Source organism: Coloeus monedula (assembly GCF_965178545.1).
Source record: "Coloeus monedula genome assembly, chromosome: 16".
NCBI classification, from domain to species: domain Eukaryota; kingdom Metazoa; phylum Chordata; class Aves; order Passeriformes; family Corvidae; genus Coloeus; species Coloeus monedula.
In genome coordinates this window covers 650983-672216 of record NC_138796.1, presented here as the reverse complement: position 1 = coordinate 672216, position 21234 = coordinate 650983, and the positions used below count along the sequence as shown (strand labels likewise).

Genomic DNA, 21234 nt, shown 5'->3' with positions numbered 1-21234 from the left:
CTTAGTCTTTTGCAAGGACAAGACAAGCCTTTAAATATTTATGCATGATTGCTGTACCCAAAAGTGCAGTCTTGGACATATTTAACATCAAATTAGTATTTTTGGCACAATATCCAGTGATCATGCATTTATTTTATTGCTTATGTCTCTGTTCTCAAGCCTTTACAAAGGTTTGCTTAATGAGGGGCAAGTGAGAGGCCATGTCACAAAACTGAAATGCTTTGTAGCACATTACCAATGGAGGCCATGGGACAAACCCATCTTCTGTCTCACTTGCTCACACCTCCCCAAAAATTACCCTTGAGGACCAAAGTGTCCCTGCCTTGGGATGCACCTATGAAGTATGTGGGGATGGGAGGGAGATGGGAGAGGAAAAGGGGGTAAAGTGGGAAAAGCATTTCCTGTAAGACACTTGCACTGCTAAGCATCAGTCCCTGGGTTACAGCAGTTCCAAAGCAATGACTGTTTCCTCTCTGTTGGGAAAGAGATTGGAGTTACTCAGAACCTGGATGTCATTCCTGTCACAGCACCTGTGGTGCTCTGACCAGTGCAGCCTGTGCAAAGAGGAACTGTGGGCTCAGAGACGCCTGCTGACATCCACAGCACTACCTCAGGCCCAGGGCTCACAGGCCTTCAGGAACTGGTGGGCAGAAATTCCATACAAATTGCTCTCTCTCCTTGCTCCTCCAGAGGGACAAGGAGGGACACTCCTCTGCTGTGGCTTCCACTCCTTTCAACTACCATCAGCTGAAGTTCCCATAGGGGAAACCAGTGAAATGAAGGGAAGAGTGGGGGTGATTTGGGGCTGATGAGACTATTTAGAGGAGGACAAGGACACAAGCACAAGAACAGGAAACCCATCACATTTCCAAGCAATTGGGAGTCTCAGCCTATTCACAAATTACTATGACATACAGAAAGTGATATTAGAGGCCCACAGCTCTTGGCTTTTCTGCATTTAGAATCATCAGCCACACAGTTCCTGTTACAAAACTCTGCTTATTTGTGAGGATTCCAAATGACCTAACACCTGATTTTTTTTTTTTTCTATTTTTTCCCCTCTTACTGCAGGAGGGGAAATGAGCCAGCCTCTTTTGCCCCACCCCGTAGATCTGGAGGCAGAAGAGTAATTGAGAATGCAACAGATGGAGGTGATGATGAAATGGATGCAAGAGATGGAGATTTCAATGGAACAAAAGCCAGTGAATAAACACGCTTAAAAAAATTGCACTGCAGCAAGGGGAGGGAGGGAGGACGATATTTAGCACTGTATAAGTCTACTCTTAGTGTCAAGGTCACATACACCTACTCCTCTGACAAATAAAAGCACAACTGCCTTGTCTCCAATGTATAGATTGACACTAAAAGTACTCCAAAACTTATCTTACCGTGAAGTGTATTTGAAAAGGTGGAGACTTTTAACAGAGTAATTCACTTTGAGAATCTTGCAGAAAGTGAGTTCTAGTAGCTCAAATCATTTAAATGCCAGTGAACTATAGTCTACAGAGGATTCATGAGATTGTTGCAGGAAAAAAAAAAGGCATTGGTCAGTTAATCTTTTCTTAAACTTTCATTTTGTTTTGAGTATTCAATTAATATAGGGTTTTCTCCTGGTTACTACACCCCTGATGCACAATTCACAAGGTGGAAGTGCCTTTTTAATCACTTACTGAAAAATATCATTTGTTCAAATTAAGTCAACTGTTACAGTTTTATATGCACCATGGATGTGCTTACACACTAATAAAAGGCTATAAAAATGACTCCACTATTCTTGTGTACAGGTGTCACTTGAAGGGAAGGGGGGATGCAGAAGAGCTTATCTAAAACCGAAATACTTCTTACAAAAGTTGATCTGTAATCATTAGAACAAACCCGTGATTTTCTCCAAAGCAGTGCTTTTGCTGAAATACAAAAAAGTCTATACACTGACCTGGAAGTAAAACGGAGTAAGTACACGGGACAGGTTTGATTCCCTCAGGAATACACAGTGCTGACTGAGGTGCCCTGGGATGCATCCAAGGGCTGACAGACACAGGACCTGCAGGAGACTTGCAGCACTCTGGTGCAGGAGCTGGAAAGCAGCCAGGGCCCTATGTGTCTGTCTGTGGGCAATGAACCCACCCTTCGACATCTGTTATGTGCAGAAGTATTTCCAACCAAAGCCTCAAGAGCAGGCTGAAACCATCAGAAACAGCAGCCCACACTGAATGCAGGGATCCAAGCCAGGCTATTCTGCACTAAGGGCTCAGCATGCAGTTACTTTTTATTTTTGGAGCACTCCAGCAAGACCACAACCTACTCCTGGGAGCTAACAGGACCTACAACAAACCCATGCAGCTCAAGCACTTTGACAGCAGCAGCTCTGTGGTCACACCGGGGCAGTAGGGAGCCGTGTACAGCAAAGCAGGATGTAAAATCTCTCTAAATCCAGTGCAGAGAGCTTACCCGATGCCTTTGATTGAACAGCAAGTGAACCTTAAGCAGTGTGACTACAGGGAGAGCAAATCATGCACAAACATCCACCTTGACAGCTGAAGCAATCATCTTCTAAATCTAAGAATTGTTTCACAAGTGCAGAGATCACGAACTGGGGATTCAGACTAGGCACCATTTAGCCAGCAGAATCAGAGCCCAGAGAATTCTCTCTGCTCATGAAAGACTAAAGGAAGAATCCATTTAGAGCAATTAAGATGACAAGCTGAGCAGAGAGGGGTTAGGAGTTATTGGATAAGACTTGATCATTGCTTGATTAGGCACAGAGCCCAGCTCTGTAAAGATGCTCAAGAGCTGGCTGTTAACGCAGTTTGTGAGCCTGCATGTGTGGGAACAAGGAGACAAGCAAGTCAGACTTCATATTAAATGATCTTAATCACCAATGCTTGGCACAGAATCAGCAAACTGAACATGTATAAACCTCAACTTGCAAAAAACCTCAAAATGCATCAAGAGTGCGCATTCAAAATAAGCTTTATTCTGCTCCCCAGTTAAACCAACTTCATAGGTGGACTGAAAAATGGAAATTATCTGTGGTTTTCATATTCTAGAGAAACAGATGTATCAGTGGCTGTTTTCACAGCACTTTCTTAAAAAAAACCCAAAAAACTGCCAAAAAACAAACCCATCTATGTATTCTTTTGTCAAGTAAGCTCTCCACATCCCCTGCCACAAAAGAAAAAAAAAAATTGTTTAGTCACAATTAGTTTTCCAAGTACAGCCTTCCATAAAATACATTAACACTGGGAATGAATCTACTCCATTTAAAAAACAAATGCAGTAATATTTTACAGAGGGAAAAATTATTTTAAAATAATTCTCTACTCATATACACTCCTCTAGTATAAAGGGGTTTCCAGGTTAAAAAAGCATTTCTAAATTAGTAATAGCTGATACATTCATACAGAAAAATAAAACATGAAAAAAACCACTAACACCCAAGGCACCTTAGTGAAGGGAGGTTTGTAAAGCAGTAAAACCCATCTATCAAGATGTCAGAACTAGAAACAATCAGGTCTGGCCCCCACTATGGCTGGGGGGGGGGGGGGGGGGGGAGGGAAAGATGTCTACATGCTATTAGCTCTAGGATCTCCTATGCACTCTTAGCACTAGACATGTCTCAACTTTAAACATGACCTGTTCCAAATAACAAATCACTGCTTACAGAAACATCTTGGCACTACAGAGGCAGGTTTTTGTGCTGCTACATTCTGGTCAGCAAACATCCCACAAGGAGCTGAGCAGCTTCCCTGCAGAAATACACCTTTCTCCACATAAAAACACTCCTTTAATTTGGGTGACTGCAGCACAAAATACCCATGGTAGAGAGCAGAATTTCAGCCAGAACTGGTGGTAAATTAACACGAAAAGCCAAAGCCTGAGGATAGGGAATATTGCTATGTTGTAGGCAGAAGGACAATGGCTTTGGCAGTGTCAAAAGAAGTGACCTTCAAGGAGCTATTTACAGCAGCTGATACAGGAAGCAATTCCCAGTCCTGCACTGCCAGTCAGCATTGCTTTGTCACACTTTGTCACCCACGGAGCCTGCCCACTGGCCACACTGGAAGCCACTGCCAACTGAGACTTCTTGTTCAGCTCTCACCTACCCTGACACTGCTGTCTGCTTCTCACTGATACTCTCTTTAAAACTAAAGTTTGAAATACACATTTCTTCTCCTTTCCCAAAGCCAGCCAGGCTTTTCATAGCAGCATCTTGACAACACTTTGTGAGGGATGGCTCATGGGTCCTGGAACGTTTGAATGCCGTGTTCCAAACTCCAGACGTTTCACCAACCTGCAAATAAAAATACAAGTCAGTGCACTTCTCATGTGTAACCATGCTCAGAATAACTGCTCTCTTCTACAGCACACTACTCAGCTGAGAAACCAGCAGATGAAAAAACAGCACTCTGAGCACTACATGAGCCCATTCCTTAACTGGGCTGAGTTTCCAGTGTAACACAGGGCTCCACTTCCCTTTGAGTAATGAACACTATCTTTTACAGGTGTTGAAATTTCAGTTTAGCATTGCAGCAGTAGATAATCAGCTGCATGAATATGTAAATGTATGGCCCCTGAGGCTTTCTTGCAGGAGCTTTCATGAGGTTTCTCCCCAAGCTAGGAGAGCAAGTACAGAGTGGAACATTCCTTCTAAACAACTAGGCACTGAATGACAGGACAAACCAGAACTCACAGCACAAGGGTCTGGCTAAATAATTAAGTCTGAAACAAAGTGTACTATAGGCACTTAATTTACACAGAACCTAAAAAATGTGCAGTACAGGATGGGCAGTTATTGCAATTTGCAATAACCTTGCTGATTTTTCTTCATTTGATTAAAAAAAGGCAACCAGTTCAAACCTTCAGAGAAATCTGTGAGTAAAGCAACTTCCTGTCAGCTGCTACTTAAAAACACCTCTTAGCAACCATAAAGCATTCTGAGTGGACTACTATCCACCTTTTTTCCAGTTCTCCCATAAGTGAGAATCTTAACTATGATAAGGGAAGTCTCCCTACATGCTGTAACATTCCTGAGACATCATTTGTACAAGAACAAAATGCATAAAACAAATTGAACCAATAAGCAAGAACTGTTGTATTTTGTCCCATTTAAACACTGATTTATAATAAAACACATCTTGCACTTGCTTCAAATTTGAGGTATTCAAAACTTGATTTCAGCTAGTCTTCCAATTTCAGCAGCTACTGATTCCAAATTTTAAACTGACCTGAAACATTCAAATCATAATCCTGAATAATTTCTCACACTTTGAAAATAAATCTGTCCCTACCAAAACTAAGACTTAAATATTTAAATACCAGTCCCTAAATTCCAACACCAACAGCTGTCACCAAGACACCAGCAGAGCCCAGCACTCACCCTGTATCACACAGAGGCTGATGAGGACTCAGGCGCGTTTCAAGGACATCTCTGTTCATGTACATGGACACTGAAGGCCTGTTTGGAGACTGGTCATACACAAAGTTTCGGCAAGATGCAAGCTTGGACTCCAAAGCCTGAAGTAAATAGATGAGGGAAGTGTCAGAACCCTTCTCTTTCAGAAGATGGCACTGTGGCATACCAAAATGGCACTAAGTATGTGGGTTTGGGCTTTTTTTTTTTTTTTTCTTTCTTTAAGAGTGAGTTATCCAGTAGAGGAACCTGCTAGACCCCAGTGCCACATGAGTTCTAAATTTGTGAAGAGATGAAGACAGTCATCTCTCTAAAGCTGAATCTCTGTTTCTCTAGGGAGCTGATGCACTTCACCAGCAGGAACACAAAATCTTCACTTTCCTAAGGAACATTTTTACATCTTTCTTACAGGCATCAGTTTTTAGATTATTAAATGTTCATTTGAGCTATTTGCTTCCCTAGACATGTATTATCATGGTACACCAGAGGAAATGACCCACATATATTCTGTGCTCCATCACATGCTCCCATTCTAGATGATCTTTATTGAGTTACTTTTTGGCTGTATCAGTTGTGCAGCTCAGCCCATCAAAGAGTCATACAAATGCTTGTAACAACACACCACTGAGGCATAAGAAATGAAACACAAGTAATGGGATAACTTTCCCAGCATCAGCACTACCTTAAATATCAAACTACAGCTTAGCAGGACATTAGGCCTTGCTCAAAAGACTACTGGACTCTTAAGGCAAACTTCACCAGAAGCCTTCTGGACAGCAGGCACCAGCCTGCTAACTTCTCTGCCTTTCATTGGAACAGATCCCTTCTCAATTTACTCATGCTAACTTATTTTTCTGCACATGCACTTCCAGAAATTCACAGAGGTAGATCTTATCCTGATCTGGATTAGAACTTAGAAAAATAAGCACGGTCCATTTTATTTGGGGGTTGGTCAGAAATATTTGAAGTCCAAACCAGTCCCAAGGCAATGCTTAGCTAACCTGGAGCCAAGAGACTCTTTCCAGTCTGTCTCCCCTGAAGAGCAGCACAAGTGGTGCTGGCTGCAGCTTCCAACAGCTCCAGGTTTCCAAGAGCATTGCCTGGCAGGTAATCACTCACCCCCACTTTTCGCAGCAAGTCTCCCACAATATTAAGTGCAGATATTCTTGCAGCTGGTGTGAGAGGGGTTGCACCATAACTGTCCTCAAGACCTGCAGGGCAGATTAAAGAAGGATATGTTACTCAAGAAAAGAAAAGAGGAAAAACAAAAATCACCCAACTCTTAGAGAAGATGATTCAAGGAACACAGTTAAAGATCACACAGGTTTTTAAAACCTTTCCCCTAAATTAGTCCAACATCTCTGGGACAATTGTGAACTAATAGTAAAATCCCAAGAGCTCATCTTATCCCTCATTATTACCAGACTGTTCAAGTCAGTTGGAAATGAACAGACTATGAATTAAAAGAAGGGAGCAAACTATAGCAAAAACAAGAGCATCAAATAGTATTTCTGAGCCGGTTCCCTGCCAGTCACCTCTCCTAAATGTCCCAGGGGTGGGTATGCTGATGGGGGTCTGACGCATTGCCGGTGTTGAGGGCACAGATAAGGAGGCCTGAACTGCGGTGTCTGTTCTTTCTGCTTCCAGGGGAGTTCTCATCGGTGTTTTGGGTTTCTCCTGTTTCTGCTGCACTGCAAGCTCTTGTCGTAGATCTGTGAAGGAAGCAACACAAAGCAAGTGTTGGGAGTATGTAGCCACCAAGATAAAAACAGGAGGTAATTTGCTCAAAAGATTTTTCTCCTTATGGAGGTGAGCTAAAGTCACTTATCCTTGTAGAAGATTATTCCAGGCATATCTTCAAAATCCAGATAACTAAAGGCCTTTCTAGGATTGCAGCTGAAGATGTTTTAGTAGTGTTAGTTCAGTTGCTATTATCTGGCTTTCATTTTCAAACCCTTTCATGAGGCTCCTCTTCAGACAGGAATTAACTCCTTTCCAAATGTTACAGGCTGGTAAGCAGAGGCACATCAAGTCTGAGGCTTGGCAATTTGGCACGCACCTTGGCTACATTCTGGCTTCCTGCAAGGCTGAGATCCTACCCGTTGTACCCTTTCCTATCCTGGTTCCCACACGAAGGAAACTTGAGCTGAGGCCAGGTGGAAGCCACATCATTATCTAGCCAAGGGACAGATCACTTCTGTCCCACAGCCTGGCTGTAGCTTATGGATATCATTCAAGGGCACAGAATAAAAGACCTGAAAATAGAAGCTCATCCAGCTGCAGGGTCTCTCTCTTCTCACCCAGCCTTACTTACAGATAGCAAAAAGCCAGTGCATTCCAAGGCAACCAGAAGTCAATCACAGCCTTCCTGTTTTATGTCCCCATGAGTGCTTCGCTGACTCCACTTTCCACAGGCCAGGAAACAACAAGGTTAATGTGTATTAAAGCTGACCTTCATGGGTTACAGGAAGCCACACCAGCATGTGCCCCAGCTGGACTGGCTCCTCTCAACTCCCTAAAGCCCTGATAAGGAGAAGGTCGGAACAGACTTTTGTTTCTGTGAGTACTCTGGAACAAGGTCAGGAGTTCAAGGAATGGGGCAGAACAGTCTTAAGTTTCCTTACTTGTTTCTACATTTCAGATAAAACCTTCAGGTTTTAAAGAAGCAAACTTAAAAGCCCAGCTCTAAGGCATATGGACAGGACTGAACAGCTACAAGGCAGCGGGAGAGAAAGGAAAAGATACAAATAACTTCTGTCTAACCTCTGGCTTCATCTTTCAGGCGCTGCACAGACTCCAGAAGGTTTTCCTTCTCATCCAGCTCACTCTCCAGAAAAGCATTTCTTTCAATAGCCTGGTTTAAACGCTGTTCAAAATCCTCCAGAGACATTATAGTGGCTCTGAAAAGGAGTGCATTAGGTGTCACTACCAAATCGCTCAAGCACATCGAGGACTCCTTCTCTCACAAGAAAATGGATACTGTTGCATTTTTGTTTGGTTTACTTTGTTTTATTATTATTTTTTAATTTAGCTTGTAAGATATGAAAGAGTGCGGTCAGGGGAGTGGAAGAGGTAAAAAAAAAAATCTATCACATTGCCCATCTGCAACCAATCTCTTCAACACTATCATCACACTATCACACAAGTGATAGCTCAGAATGGCAGTGCTAACAAGTACAGTATTACAAACAGCTCAGTGACACCACGCTCGCAGGACAGAATAAAGGTGGAAAAAAAACTCACAAAAAGGAGATCACCTTTTTGCTCTTTCCAAGTCATCGTTTTCTTGCTCGAGTTCTCGAATATATTTCTGAAGCTGCTCTTTAATAGCTCTTGTCTGTGCCAAGTCATCTTCCAGTGCAGAGATTTGCCTGTATCCTTCTGAATGCTGCATTTCGATCTTTTCCTACTCAAAGGCAAATCAAATAGCACATCAGGTACTTAGCAACAGACGTTCTCTTTCTGCACCATTGTCTGAGCCCCTTGAAAGGCAGAGACAGATGCTCTGAAGTTTTCTGAGAAACATCACTTTACATACAGTAAAATGCCAACAAATTCTATTGCTCACATAATTCTGGGCTGCCAGCAGACAAGAGCTCTTCCTGTCACTCCTTATCAAACAAAAGTGCTGGGGAACAGCTCTCAACACTCACAGCACAGGGCAATTCCTTGCCTCTCCCAGACAGCCTGACTCAGCACAGTTTCTTAGCAATACACAAAGCAGGACACAAGAGAAGCCACTTATTTTCAAACCTAGTATGAAGTCAGGCAGTATTTAGCAGCCAAAGTAACAAGATTAAAAAAAAAAAAAAAAAAACAAAAACCCAACTGCTGTGACACTGTTACATACTGCTGTGGAATCAGCAAGATCCTGCACTGCTCATATGGTTTTATTAGCCCACAGCAGGTTCAGAATTCTAGATCACAGAACATTTCAGGCACAATTATACTTTGGATGTGAACCTAAACCAAACTCAGTCTCCCTCTACACCATATATACAAGCATACATTTAAGAAAGGCACAGGCAGGGAGGAAGACTCAGCTTCCACATCAGATCTCTCTCTCCTGCACTACCACTAAATGTGGAGTTAGTTCCACAGCATGTGACAGGGAAAGCTTCACAGCACACTATTACAGTGCTTTATACTCAACCACCTTGCTACCAGACCACTTCAACATGCCAGACATTTTTTAGAAACTCCAAGATTGCTGTGTAAGCAGCATTCCTGAAGTGCTCTCCAGACAGAATTCAAGTACAAAACACTTGAAGTCACTGGAAACAAATCCATGCACTGGAATTTGAAAACCATGGCAAGTAATCTAGTGTGAATGTGAAAACAGCTATTTTAGCACATGGAGTGCATAGACGAGGAGGAGGGAAAGAGATATCCATCCTGAACTAAGAAATCCTTATTTGATTGCAGTGTGGTGACACTGCTGTAATTCCAAATCTCTGAAACATAGTTAAGAGCCTCTAAGCTCCAAGAGGCAGATTACTTTCTACTAGTTTCTCAAGACTCTCTAAACTAACCCTCCAAAGCACTATTCCCATCAGTTTTTAGGTAGTGTGAGCTCTGATTTCAGAGGGGCAGCAAGGACACACGCTGGGCTGTGTGGGCCTGGCAAAGTTCACTGGTGTTGACCTAGATGCAGATCCCAACCCTTGATGGGCTCAGTTAACACTGCTGCTCAATAGCTTCATGAGATTAATGCTTTGCTCTTGAATTGATTCAGATAAAAGACCAGAACTGCAAGATCTGAGTCTTTGTTTTTAGCCAATTGTAATAAACTATCAGCTGATCTGGCCCTCAGTGGTGGCTCTGTTCCTTCACTGCAGGCTGTTACTGCAGTTTTCAAGCTGCATGAATAGCCAATTGTTGAATGGTTTATTTCAAGCAGAATATATATTACGAGAGTTATCTACTGTCAAGAATAATTTCAGATTTTCTAAAATATGGCTCCCCTCCACTTTTTGAGGCTCTGTATTGCCTCCCGCTATTTTCATTCTTCACTGTTTCGGCTGGTTCACTGTCCCTTCCTCTCATCCCAGCTAGAGAAAGAAAATAGTCTACACGCTCCTCAATTAAATGAACTATGGGTTTTATCTTTGTCAAACTTTTGTCTTCTCCCCAAACCCATCAGCTTCCATAGGTTTATGTGGCTACATGGAACAGCAGACCAATACACCATGCACAACATTTAATATTTCTAAGGTGCTACAAGAACAACAAGGATTAATGAACATAAATACAATTAAACAAGTCTTGGAGGTCTTGCTATCAAAAAGCAGGAAGTGGAGGGAATGGCTAAATTGGTGCTAGAGGGACAGAACATCCACCTGGAACAGAAGAGTACTTCCTTAAGACAGTAATTTGGACAACAGTTTAAACAAAAGGCATTGCAAACCTGGATTATCTGGTGATTAATCACTTAAATACCTACACTCCCATTAGCTCATTATTGCATCCAATTGAGTAGAAGTAGTGTAATTATATTAATCTCTGCTTCCACAGAGATTGACCTAGCCCTACAAAACATGGTGTAGTATTTCTTGGGTGACTGTAACTCATCTGTAAGCAAAAGGCCTAAAATAAAACTTTAAAAAGTGACACCAATTTCAGCGACAATTTTTTTCCAAACTTAAGAGAACTTACCAGTATTTCCTAAACTTGTCAGTCAGCACAGGGGACTAGTAGCATCTTTGATGAGACTGAAATGAGGCACTCATCACTCTTCATACTCTATATAGCTTCACTGTTTCTTAAACCACTGTGTTAAGAAGCTCCATCTCAGTAAGTGCATATCCTTTATATTTTATAATTCTGGAAGTTAATGCCTTTCTGCTGGTGCTTAGTTTCACAGAATGCAAACCATGTGCAAAGAGGATAACTCATTTTTCCCTAAGGACAGATAGAGTCAATAACAAAACCAGGACTGAAACTGTTTTATGACTCTCAATTCTATGTGTTACCCACCAGCTGCTGCTTCCCAGCTGATCTGAAATGTCAGATAATAAATACACAACTATGTAAAAAGGGTTTAAAACTGCATTTCCTTACATAATGCAAAAACACAGCTGCAGTGTTTGTGCTTTGATTGTTCTGCAGCATTATCTGTGACTGCATGATGCAGACAACAAGAAAGCTATGAACAACAGCACTAAATAGATGGAAGAAGGAATAGAACAGCAGCTCTCTTGTGTTCACACTTAAGTCTCCACTCTACTGTAGACAATTTTCTCCCATCTGAAATCTACCCTGACACACAGCCACAACCTGTGAACAGGGGTCCAGGAACACTACCAAGGAACACAGAATCCTCAAAGTAGACAACAGGTTGGCATTTCTTTATTTTTCAAGACTCTCCTTTCTGCAGTCTTCTGCTCAACTCCCTTGTAATGCTGAGTGTGACACCACAGGGCAAACAGAGTCTGCAAACACCTGACATGCACACAAGGAGCATCACCAGCTCTTACCTTCACTGACTCCAGCTCCATCCGCAGATGGTTGTTTTCTGACAGGAGGTCTCTGTTCCTGGACTCTGTTTGTTGCAGCTGAGTCTCCAGTTCAGCTTCATACTCTCGGCTCCCTTCTTGGAATTCACGCAATTCCTCCTGCGTATTCTCAGCACTAGAGAGAAATTCCAGCAACAGAGTTCACCATAGTGAGCAAAGCAAAAAACATCTCTTGTACACTCAAGGTAAAAAAAACACTGCTCTTGAACGTAGAAAGCTATATGCCCTTCTCCAACATATGTATTCTATAGGAAGAGAGAACCATATGCAAATGTTTCTCTGCCACGCATGGGAAGTCACCCCATAGCAAACTGGTAGATAAAAAAATTCAAATAAACAGAAAAACCCCGGAGTCTGTCTTCACACTATAGGTGTTGAGGATCTGTGGCATCTTTTTAGTTTGTCAATTGTCCATTGCCATCACACATTTATTCCATTATTCAATTCTATTATTTATTTGGAAATACAAACAAAGACATTATTGATTAGCAATAAAAAGTGAGAAACAGAGAGAAAGATGAAAGGAAGTGTTTTATACTCTTGAACAATTCTATTGAAACAATCCTCCAGCAAGCTAAACAAGCAGCAATGAAGGGTCTGTGTCTTTGCATGCAGTGTTAGGCACCTTATCCAACAACTTGGAGGAATGAAGTCACTGCCTTACCACTGCTTGTACTTCATAGCCAGCTCCTTCCAGTATCTGGTTTCTTCTTCCACTGAGCTGAAGTGTCGTCCTTCTGAGTCTTCCATAGTGAGTCCTCAAAGTCTAAAACTCCTGTTTCATATTCCCCCCTGAAAAATTAAAGGGTCAAGCATAAGAACTAAGGCAGTGAGCAGCCTCAGTCCTCCTTGCTGCAGAGCAGAACACCCATCCTCCCACACAGTCACTGCTCGCCTGGAGACCAAACTAAAGACCAGCCTTGACAGACCATAAATGTGAAAGAATTCCTGCTAACTCACTTTGACCCAGTTCTTCCAAAGATGCTGCAGGCTTACACCACCTTCCCAGCTGTGAGCACCTTCAGCACCTCTGATTACACAAAACCCCAAACCTGAGCTGCAGCTGTGCCAATGCACAGAGAACACAAGGGAAAGAAGACATCTCAGCCACAACTTCAGCTCCAAACACACTGCAATTCAACAACCCTAAAGACACTTACCATGAAATTAAAGAGAAACTTCAAAGAGACAACAGATTAAGTACTCAAGATACTGATTTCCTGAGTTAACATTTCCAGGAACACGTAAGCTTTTTATGAACATAACTGCCGGACATGAGAAAAATTTCTTCCTAGGTCAACACAGACAAAGCTACCCAACCTTCAAATCTGAAATATCAAAATCTGTGTATGGCTACAATATATCTGGAAACCTCAGAGAGTCATGGGAGAAGGGAGGGTAAAAGCTCCCCAGAGGTTTTAGCAGGATACCACTGGCTGGGTTAGGTATGCAGATAAGATTGCAGCAATCCAGACCATCCAGCTGCCCCTGTGCCAGCACAAACCCGGTCACAGGACATAGTCCCAAATGGGAATGGCACATGAAAGAGCCACCAGGGAATCAAGAACCTTAAGTTGGTCACTCCCACTTGAGGACTTAAGTATCTAAACACCACAATTAAATAAATGCCCTGTGATGTGTATGACACACTCTATTAACCACTCAGTACCAAATATTTCATATGAGTTAGTCTTGACAATAGAGAAACATCAAACCTAGTGTTCTGCATAATCTGCCCATGTCCAGCCCTGGGTGAGGCAAAGATTCCACTCAGACATTACCAACTTAACAGAAACCAAAGAAGATCAAGAAGAGCAAATAGAGATGGAATTGAACAATTCATGACAGTGGCAGTTGTCAGAACACAGTATCACTGAAATCTAATGACTGAAGAAACACAGTTTTATCAAGTTTCAACTCCAGTTCTGCTGAGCAAAATATTGCCTAGAGGTAATTCTGATGAACAAAGAAGGGACAGCTGAAGCCTTCAAAGATCATTTAGATGTCAGCCCTGTCTTCCACTCTTATTTATGATACTCATAAAATGCAGGAGTAGACCCTCTGAGCAGCATGTCTTAGCTAAAGAAAATGTGCATACACTGCACATCTATTGAACTCTATGGAAGAAAATATCTTTAACCTGTGTCGAGCTTTTTCTCTCCAAAAAATCATCTGGTGCAAATATGATTGATTAACAGCCACCTATTTCATAACTCTACTGAGACAAACTCCAGTATTCTTACCTCTACTACAGACAAAAGCACTCAAAAGTACTGTGGCAATCTGAAGCCAAATTCTTACACACCCAAGCAATGCCACAAACCCCAAATCCTTTTCACAGCCCAAGTAATTGTCAGATTATTGAGCAAGGAGTAAGCAGCGTCACAGCTAAGTGGGGCTGTGCCCGCATACCTCAGTGCACAGTATCAGCTACACACGTACAGAAATTACACTGTTATTTAAAAGGTGAGGAGAAAAGTTACTAAGTCTTAGTTTTTACAATTGAGTTTGACACAAAATGTTCATTAGACAAAGCTAGAAGTGTTCCTTCTAAAAAATAAAGGCGTTGTATAATGTACTGGCACATTTCCAGCAGAAAGTCTCAAGGCTGAAGTATGCATCGGGCAAAAAAAAGAGAGGAAAAGGAGTGTGAGTAAGGAGGAGTGATTTTCCAAATAGTATTCTTGCCCATTAAGAAGAAAATCATGACCAAGCAGAATTAACATCCTTGACCTAGGATACTTTATGTCACATCTACTCTGTTATTTTTAAGTGAACTGAAAGTGTCGTTGATGTTAATAAGCACGTCCTGCTCCAGGCAGTGTTTACACACACACCAATCTGTGCATCACACTTGTGAAGAAAAAAATCGAAAAAGGCTTTTTTTCTGACACAAGCATTATAATAAATCCAATATCTGTGTTTAGACAGTCAACAAAAATAATTCAGGAAAGATAAAGATGACCTGCAAGACATCTTGCTCTGAAAAGCTTTCAAACCACCCTCTGTAACCAGAAGACAGCTTCCACCAGCCCCAAAATCTTGAATATGATCCTATCTAGCTCTTGTGTTTTTCTACTGCACTTTGGAAGAACTAAAAGACTGTAATAAGTGGCATTTTTTAAGATTGTAGGGCCGCATAGAGAAGAACTTTCCTTAACTGATCCATATGATCCATAAGACTTTCAGAGAACCCTGCGAACGTTCACAGCAGCACAAAGGTGCTGTTCCTTCACTTCCAGGTATGTCCTTGTGAATGTGAGATTATGGACCCTCTGAGGATATCATCCATTAAGAGCTCGCTCTGCTTCAAGGTTACCATTACTACATAGTACTTATAATTTAAAATTAATTGTTCAACTGCAAATACATGGAAGGACTGTGGACCTGTACTTACTCCAGAGATGTGGCTACTGTCCAGTGCCACAGGCACTTTTTTGCTGCAACATAAAAGGAAGACCTATTAGTTTCCTTCCCTGCACTACATCTTAGCTCACAGGGAATTTCTAACTAATCAAAGATGAAAAACACAAACTTAAACTGAAAAGAAAAAATCCAAGTTTGAGACAAGGTATTAAAGCTTTTCTAAACTTTTTTTCTGAAATTAGTCTAAGAAGAATAAAAACAAAAACCACGTATATCTTGTTAAACTGCCTGTAGAAAGGGTAGAGCTACGACTGGTTTTCCCCTGCTGCCATCTCCCCATGATTTTTAACAACTTGTAGACAATATGCAAAATGCCTGAAGAGAAATTAATTAGGAACTCCTCATTGTCTGGGCTCACCACAAAAGTGGGGAGAGCAAGGGGGGTGAAGGAGGTTTTAGAAATGCTTTGTTATACACTGGAAAAGGTAGAAAAAACAAGGAGAGAAATCAGTATGTAACAGGCACACACCGGCTGCATCTTGCTTGTTTCCGCACGCATGAAGCCAGAAGAGACATCTGGCCAGACTTCCTGTGTGCAGGCAGCACAAACGCTGGTCACAGGCATTACAAACCACATCATGCAGGAAGTGGAAGTGATCATGGGTGGGGACTGGAATTTTGCAATGAGAACACCACAGGATAACTATTGCGGGAAACAATTTCATACCAGTGAGAGCAGAATTGCAAAATTCCTAAGGAAAAAAACAAGTATCAAGAAAAGCCACACAAAAAATTACTGAAGGAACTTCAATTTGGAAATCAGAGTCTGAGTTCACCCAAATTCATGAGGGCCTCAATTTAGATTGTTTCAGTCCTAGAACAAAAGACTCAAAACAACCCTGATACTGAACTTTTTTCTTCACAAAAGAACATTTAGCTTGGTGAACAATGCTAGCCTACCTTTGTAGCAATGCCTAATGGTCCAAGTCAAAGAAATTCATATTGTAATAAAAAAGTAAAACAGTACCACAAATACTACTGAATAATCCATGACAGAGATGATGAAGCACGAATTAGACATTTTTTTCCTAAATGTAAACCAAAACAAACCACCTCTTTGTTCCTGAAAAGTAGTTTTCCCGTCATATGAAAATTAGATTTGCTTAAAATATTCCCCTTGAAAGGGTCTTCCTGTAATACATGGGTCTGTTTTGTTTAAGCAATACAAAAGAAAATCGCCACAAAAGAGAAAGAAAAGGGAGAGGTCACGGGAGCGTCAGGATTACTACGAAATCCCACAGCCAGCACTGAAAAGAGTTATCAGCTTCTCCGGGGCTTCTCTACCAAAAGGCTGAATTCAGCAAAACCCTCCTCTTCCCAGTAACCAGTCCAGCTCCGACACTTGCAACTTTCTAGTGACTCCTAAGGAAACTCCGCACTTTTCCCCGCTGAAACGCCTGACCTTGGTGGTTCCAGCTGCAAGCCAAGGGGTCAGCAAGGCAGCGCTCCCGGATCCCATTCCCATGCGAAGCACGAAGCCGGGCGGGAGCTAAACCAGTGGGCACGGCTCCCACGCTCGGCTCCCCGCCCCACCAGCACCCGCACGAGCAGCTCCAGAAGCAGGAGGAGGTTCAGGTCCGCGCGAGGCCGCAGCCGGACAGGGTCCCGTGTCCCCTGCGCCGGGTCCCGCTCCCCCGGGCCGCGCTGGGCTCTCACCGCGCTCCCGCCGCGCCCTCACCGCCGCTCCCAGCCCGGCCGGCGCCGCCGCCTCATTGGCTGCCGATCACGTGGTGCGCGGCGCTCCGCCAATCAGCGCCGCCGGGACGCGCGTCGGAAACTTTGGTGACTTTCAAAAGGCGCCGGGGGCGGCGGCCGCGGCCGTTCCCGACCCCGACCCCGGCACTGTTCCCATTCCTGTTCCCGACCCCCGGCACTGTTCCCATTCCTGTTCCCGACCCCCGGCACTGTTCCCATTCCTGTTCCCGACCCCCGGCACTGTTCCCATTCCTGTTCCCGGCCCCCGTCAGCCTCGCTAAAACATCTCCGTCCACGTTCAATGACCTACAGTCACATGCACAAGGCTCCCCATCTTCTGAGGTGCTAAAGGTGTAAACCAGTACGTGCCGTAATTTTAAAGGCGTGATTGCCTTTAAAATGGTCTAAAAGAGGAAAAACTTTACATTAATTCTATTTTCTTAATTCAAAAGACCTCTGCTGCAAAAGCAAGCAGCGAGACAGCGCCCGTAACTATTTTTAATGCCAGCCCAACATCTTTAGACCAAAGTGCCCTTTTCCCAACCAAGGACAGGTTTCTGGGTCGCAGTCTATGAAATATTAGACACTTCCACTCATCTCTATCTCAGCATGATGTCATCATTCCAGAAAACGAGCGGCTGGCATCCGCAGGGGAATCGAGCTCCCGCAGACAGTGGGGCAGAGCTGCAGCTCCCTGCAGCCCATAAATTCCTTGCCGTGCCCTGGCAGGCAGGATCGATAGGAAGGGAACCGAGCTATGCAGAGGCTTTCTCAAGTGCCTCAGGTGTGTTCCTACCAACCGTGTACACAAACACTTGCTCATTAGTGGTGCCTGGCACTTGTTTCCGGAGCCAAAACAAAACCACAAATTACCACACGTGTATCACAGCAGCCCGGACAGGCAGGGCCATGTGTCACCGGGTACCGCCCGGCAGCGATTCCCGAACGGCTGCTGATGGGCACCCACGTGCAGGAGCCCCGGTCCCAGCTGCATTTACCTCTGAGATGAAACACCAGGCCTGGAGCACACAGTCTGATTCTGAAAAGAGCTGTCTAAAGTGGAAATACGCCTCTCCCACAGGCTTTGTAGAACAAGGCTGGGACTGTAACTAAGACAATGGATGCTTTTCCATAAATATTACACTAGAAGGAATCTGTCCATAACTACGATAACTTTAACTGAAAGGATGAGCAAAACTGTTCTACTTTCTGGTGAGGCATTCAGCAAAATAACTATATTTTCAGGTCAGATGTTCAGCAGAAGTAAATGGAGACAAACTATCATGCAACTATGAAGAGAAAACTAAATAAGGTATTTTAAAAATTGGGTTAATAGCATTTGCAGTTCTGTCATTACTCAAGAATGTTTTTATTATCGGATAAGTTGCAGAAAACAAACCACATACTCTTGTAGCGTGTTCCCAGTAATTAAAAAGATTATACATCGCTCACAAGTTTGGGACAAAGGATGTTTTACTCCAACATTTCAAGCAAATTTTTGAGGATAGTATGACTACACAGATCATGTCACAGGTACACGCAAGTATTTTTAAAATTTCTCATATTGAAATACTTGTAAAACACAGCAAAAATTCTGAGATTTCAGAGGAAGCTGTTAGCCTCTCGTCCAACTCTGAAAGAGTGAAACAGCACCCTAACAAATGCCAGGGTCTCAAAGGCACTACTGGAAGCACTACTGTACACAAGCAATAAATATTCTTAGAAAAAGGTTACTGTAATCACTGTGACTGCCTTGTTTGCAAGAAGAACGAGAACACTTGTCTATTTCAAAATTAGCAGAGGAGGAGAAATTATTTTATGCATTTATTTTTAGTTTGCTGATTAATAATTAATAACTGGCAGATCTTTGTGGTGCTAGGATTCATGTGCTGGTTATTTTAATGAGAAGGCCACACTGATTCTTCCACAAAAGCTAAGCGGACAAAAATTTATCCACTGTAAGTTCTGGTAAGGTTGTAATACCTTATCTTTTGGCAATAAGTTTCTGTTGGGAAAAAATATTTGCTTTTCTTAGAGAATTAAATAACTCATCACACCACCCACTCTATGGGTGGAACAGAAATGGCTTACCAATTGTCATTACAAACTATTGAACTGCTTTTTTTATTTTTTTCAAATGGATTACTGACACCCGTAGCAAGATGCAACAAACGTGTTAGAATGTCATATGGAAATATTGCTATCGTTGAAAAGCAAGTATTTGGCATTAATAAAACATTTTTTCTGTCTCTTCAAAGATGTTATATAATTCTCTGCAGTCTGTATATATAGAATCAGATTTGCACATGCTTGCTTTAGCAAGAAACAGATTCTCACTACTTTAAAAACCTTCTGATATCTTGAACTGACACATTTTTTATGAAACTGCCAAATGCTCACTAATAGACCTGGTTTATTAAGCAGAGTAGAACACAGCAACTCCCTCAGCCTTGGCACACAGCAGTGACACCCCTGGTGACCCTTGCAAGCCTGGCTGTGGCTCTGAGCATTCTCACCAGGGTTTCTCCTTGCTGCTGGCTGCAGCCTCTTAGGCAAAGGTGCAAGTAAATTCCAGCTTAGGCTAATGCCACAATTATGATCAAAAGATACTGAGGCAAAAAAAGCAGATCCCCACCCTGTGCTGTCACTAACCTCTCTCCTTGAGGGGCTCAGCAAGCCCAGCCTGGATAACATGGATTGGCCGCATGACTTTGGCCCAGCCTTCCAAGAGACCTGTTAAAATGTGAGACAGAGCCATGACAGTAGAAAGGCAAGAACAGGAAAATTAGAATTAAAGGTAGGGTTGTTGAGACAAGGACTATTAGCAGCACAAGGATTCAAGAGGAAAAATATCAACGTGGAAAGTTATACAATCCTAAAGTGAGCGAACCCCAGTTTTCTCTAGTGAGTTGCCAGTGTCACCACATCAACAGACCCAGTGAGTGATGAATGGATGCCCACAGCTTTCTTGATGCTTCTTTGGCCAGCAGACTTCAGGTGTTTTGTCTCAGAGGTGGGGACACACTAATGCCTAATCCAGTGGGTTCTTAGAAGGTTGTTCTTTTTTTGTTAGCCAGTAATTGCTTTATATTTTCAAGCTGTGTACATCTTACTTGGGGAATAGCTAATGATGCCCAAGGCAGAAAGTACAGAGTACAGAGAGGTCAGACATGTCCGTTAAAATAAGCAAACAGAAGATTTCTGAACTGTATTGACATTTAACTGCTGTCCTTGGGCTTGGACTGTAAACTGCCTTCAAGGCAAGAGGCTCCTAAAAACACTTAAAAGTGCATGTCCCTGACAATCTACCCGGACTTTTTTGTGTGTGAATTAAGTTCTAAGTGAAACCTTAAATTCTGTGCAGGGTGTTCAGAATTGTTACTTGTAAGAGCCCAATTCAGCATCCTGGTAATTTCCTTATTGCCTGACACATGTTTGAGCCATGACCACACCTGCTCAAGTACCTGCTGGGTGGCCAGGCCACTCCACGGGATTTCCTGGAGACCCCTTTTCTTATCCCATTGTTCTTTCGTCCAGTGTACAAGAGCCAAGCAACACTGAGTCAAAATCCTCGATTTTGTTACCATTCTGCAGAACAGGGTGTCAGGCATCTAACACAGGTGGTGCACCTTTGAGGAAACCAGCACAGTCTTTTATAGAAAATGGTAACAAAGAAAGAATGATACAGAAACAGGGGATTGGTCACTGTCCTGGTTTCAGCTGGGATAGAGTTAATTTCTTCTCAGTAGCTGGTACAGTGCTGTGTTTTGGATTCCGAATGCAAATGGTGCTGATAACACAGTGACGTTTTGAGTTTTGCCACATCATTTTTATCTTAAGTCAAGGATTTTTTTTTTTTTTTAGCATTATAATCACCTTAAGTAATTTGAGGTTATATTTCATCCTACCAGCTGCTACCAAGTTATTATTTAACCTTATACTCTATTCGTTTCTGCGTGGATCTATTTGAACAATTAGTTGTCAAGGAAATACGGATTTGTAGCGGTCTGTTCCTGGGATATATATCAACTTGGTACTTGATACTCTGCATTCCTCCATTGCTCCAACACCCTGCTGTCACAGAACCACGGAACGGGGTCAGCTTGGAAGGGACCACAGGGGTCAGCCTGGTCCCACCTCCCTAGCTCTGGAGGATCTCCAGCGAGGCAGTCTCGCAGCCTCTCCGGA

The 21234-nt window shown here is 42.7% G+C and overlaps 2 protein-coding genes across 10 annotated transcripts in view; one reads left to right on the top strand and one right to left on the bottom strand.

The window, feature by feature from the left end:
• MYH11 (myosin heavy chain 11) overlaps window positions 1–1763 on the top strand; it is a 55587-nt gene extending 53824 nt beyond the window's left edge. For 2 of the 3 annotated variants that reach the window (XM_082292422.1, XM_082292421.1), the window contains one exon: window positions 1072–1763. In XM_082292422.1, the coding sequence (XP_082148548.1) occupies window positions 1072–1210 (139 nt within the window). In that variant the 3' untranslated portion in view covers window positions 1211–1763. The remainder of the gene's footprint in view (window positions 1–1071) is intronic. The other variant, XM_082292423.1, reaches the window with a different exon arrangement.
• Window positions 1–19747, bottom strand: part of NDE1 (nudE neurodevelopment protein 1) — a 49417-nt gene extending 29670 nt beyond the window's left edge. For 2 of the 7 annotated variants that reach the window (XR_014226882.1, XR_014226883.1), the window contains exons 1-9: window positions 16754–17001; window positions 12590–12717; window positions 11887–12040; window positions 8668–8816; window positions 8174–8310; window positions 6946–7122; window positions 6530–6621; window positions 5378–5514; window positions 4104–4291 (exon numbers count right to left, since the gene is read on the bottom strand). Coding sequence is in view for 4 of the 7 variants with exons in the window: in XM_082292426.1 (XP_082148552.1) it covers window positions 4198–4291; window positions 5378–5514; window positions 6530–6621; window positions 6946–7122; window positions 8174–8310; window positions 8668–8816; window positions 11887–12040; window positions 12590–12675 (1026 nt within the window). In the remaining 3 variants the exon portion in view is untranslated. The other 5 variants (XR_014226884.1, XM_082292426.1, XM_082292427.1 and 2 more) reach the window with 5 other exon arrangements.
• Window positions 19748–21234: the final 1487 nt, after the last annotated feature.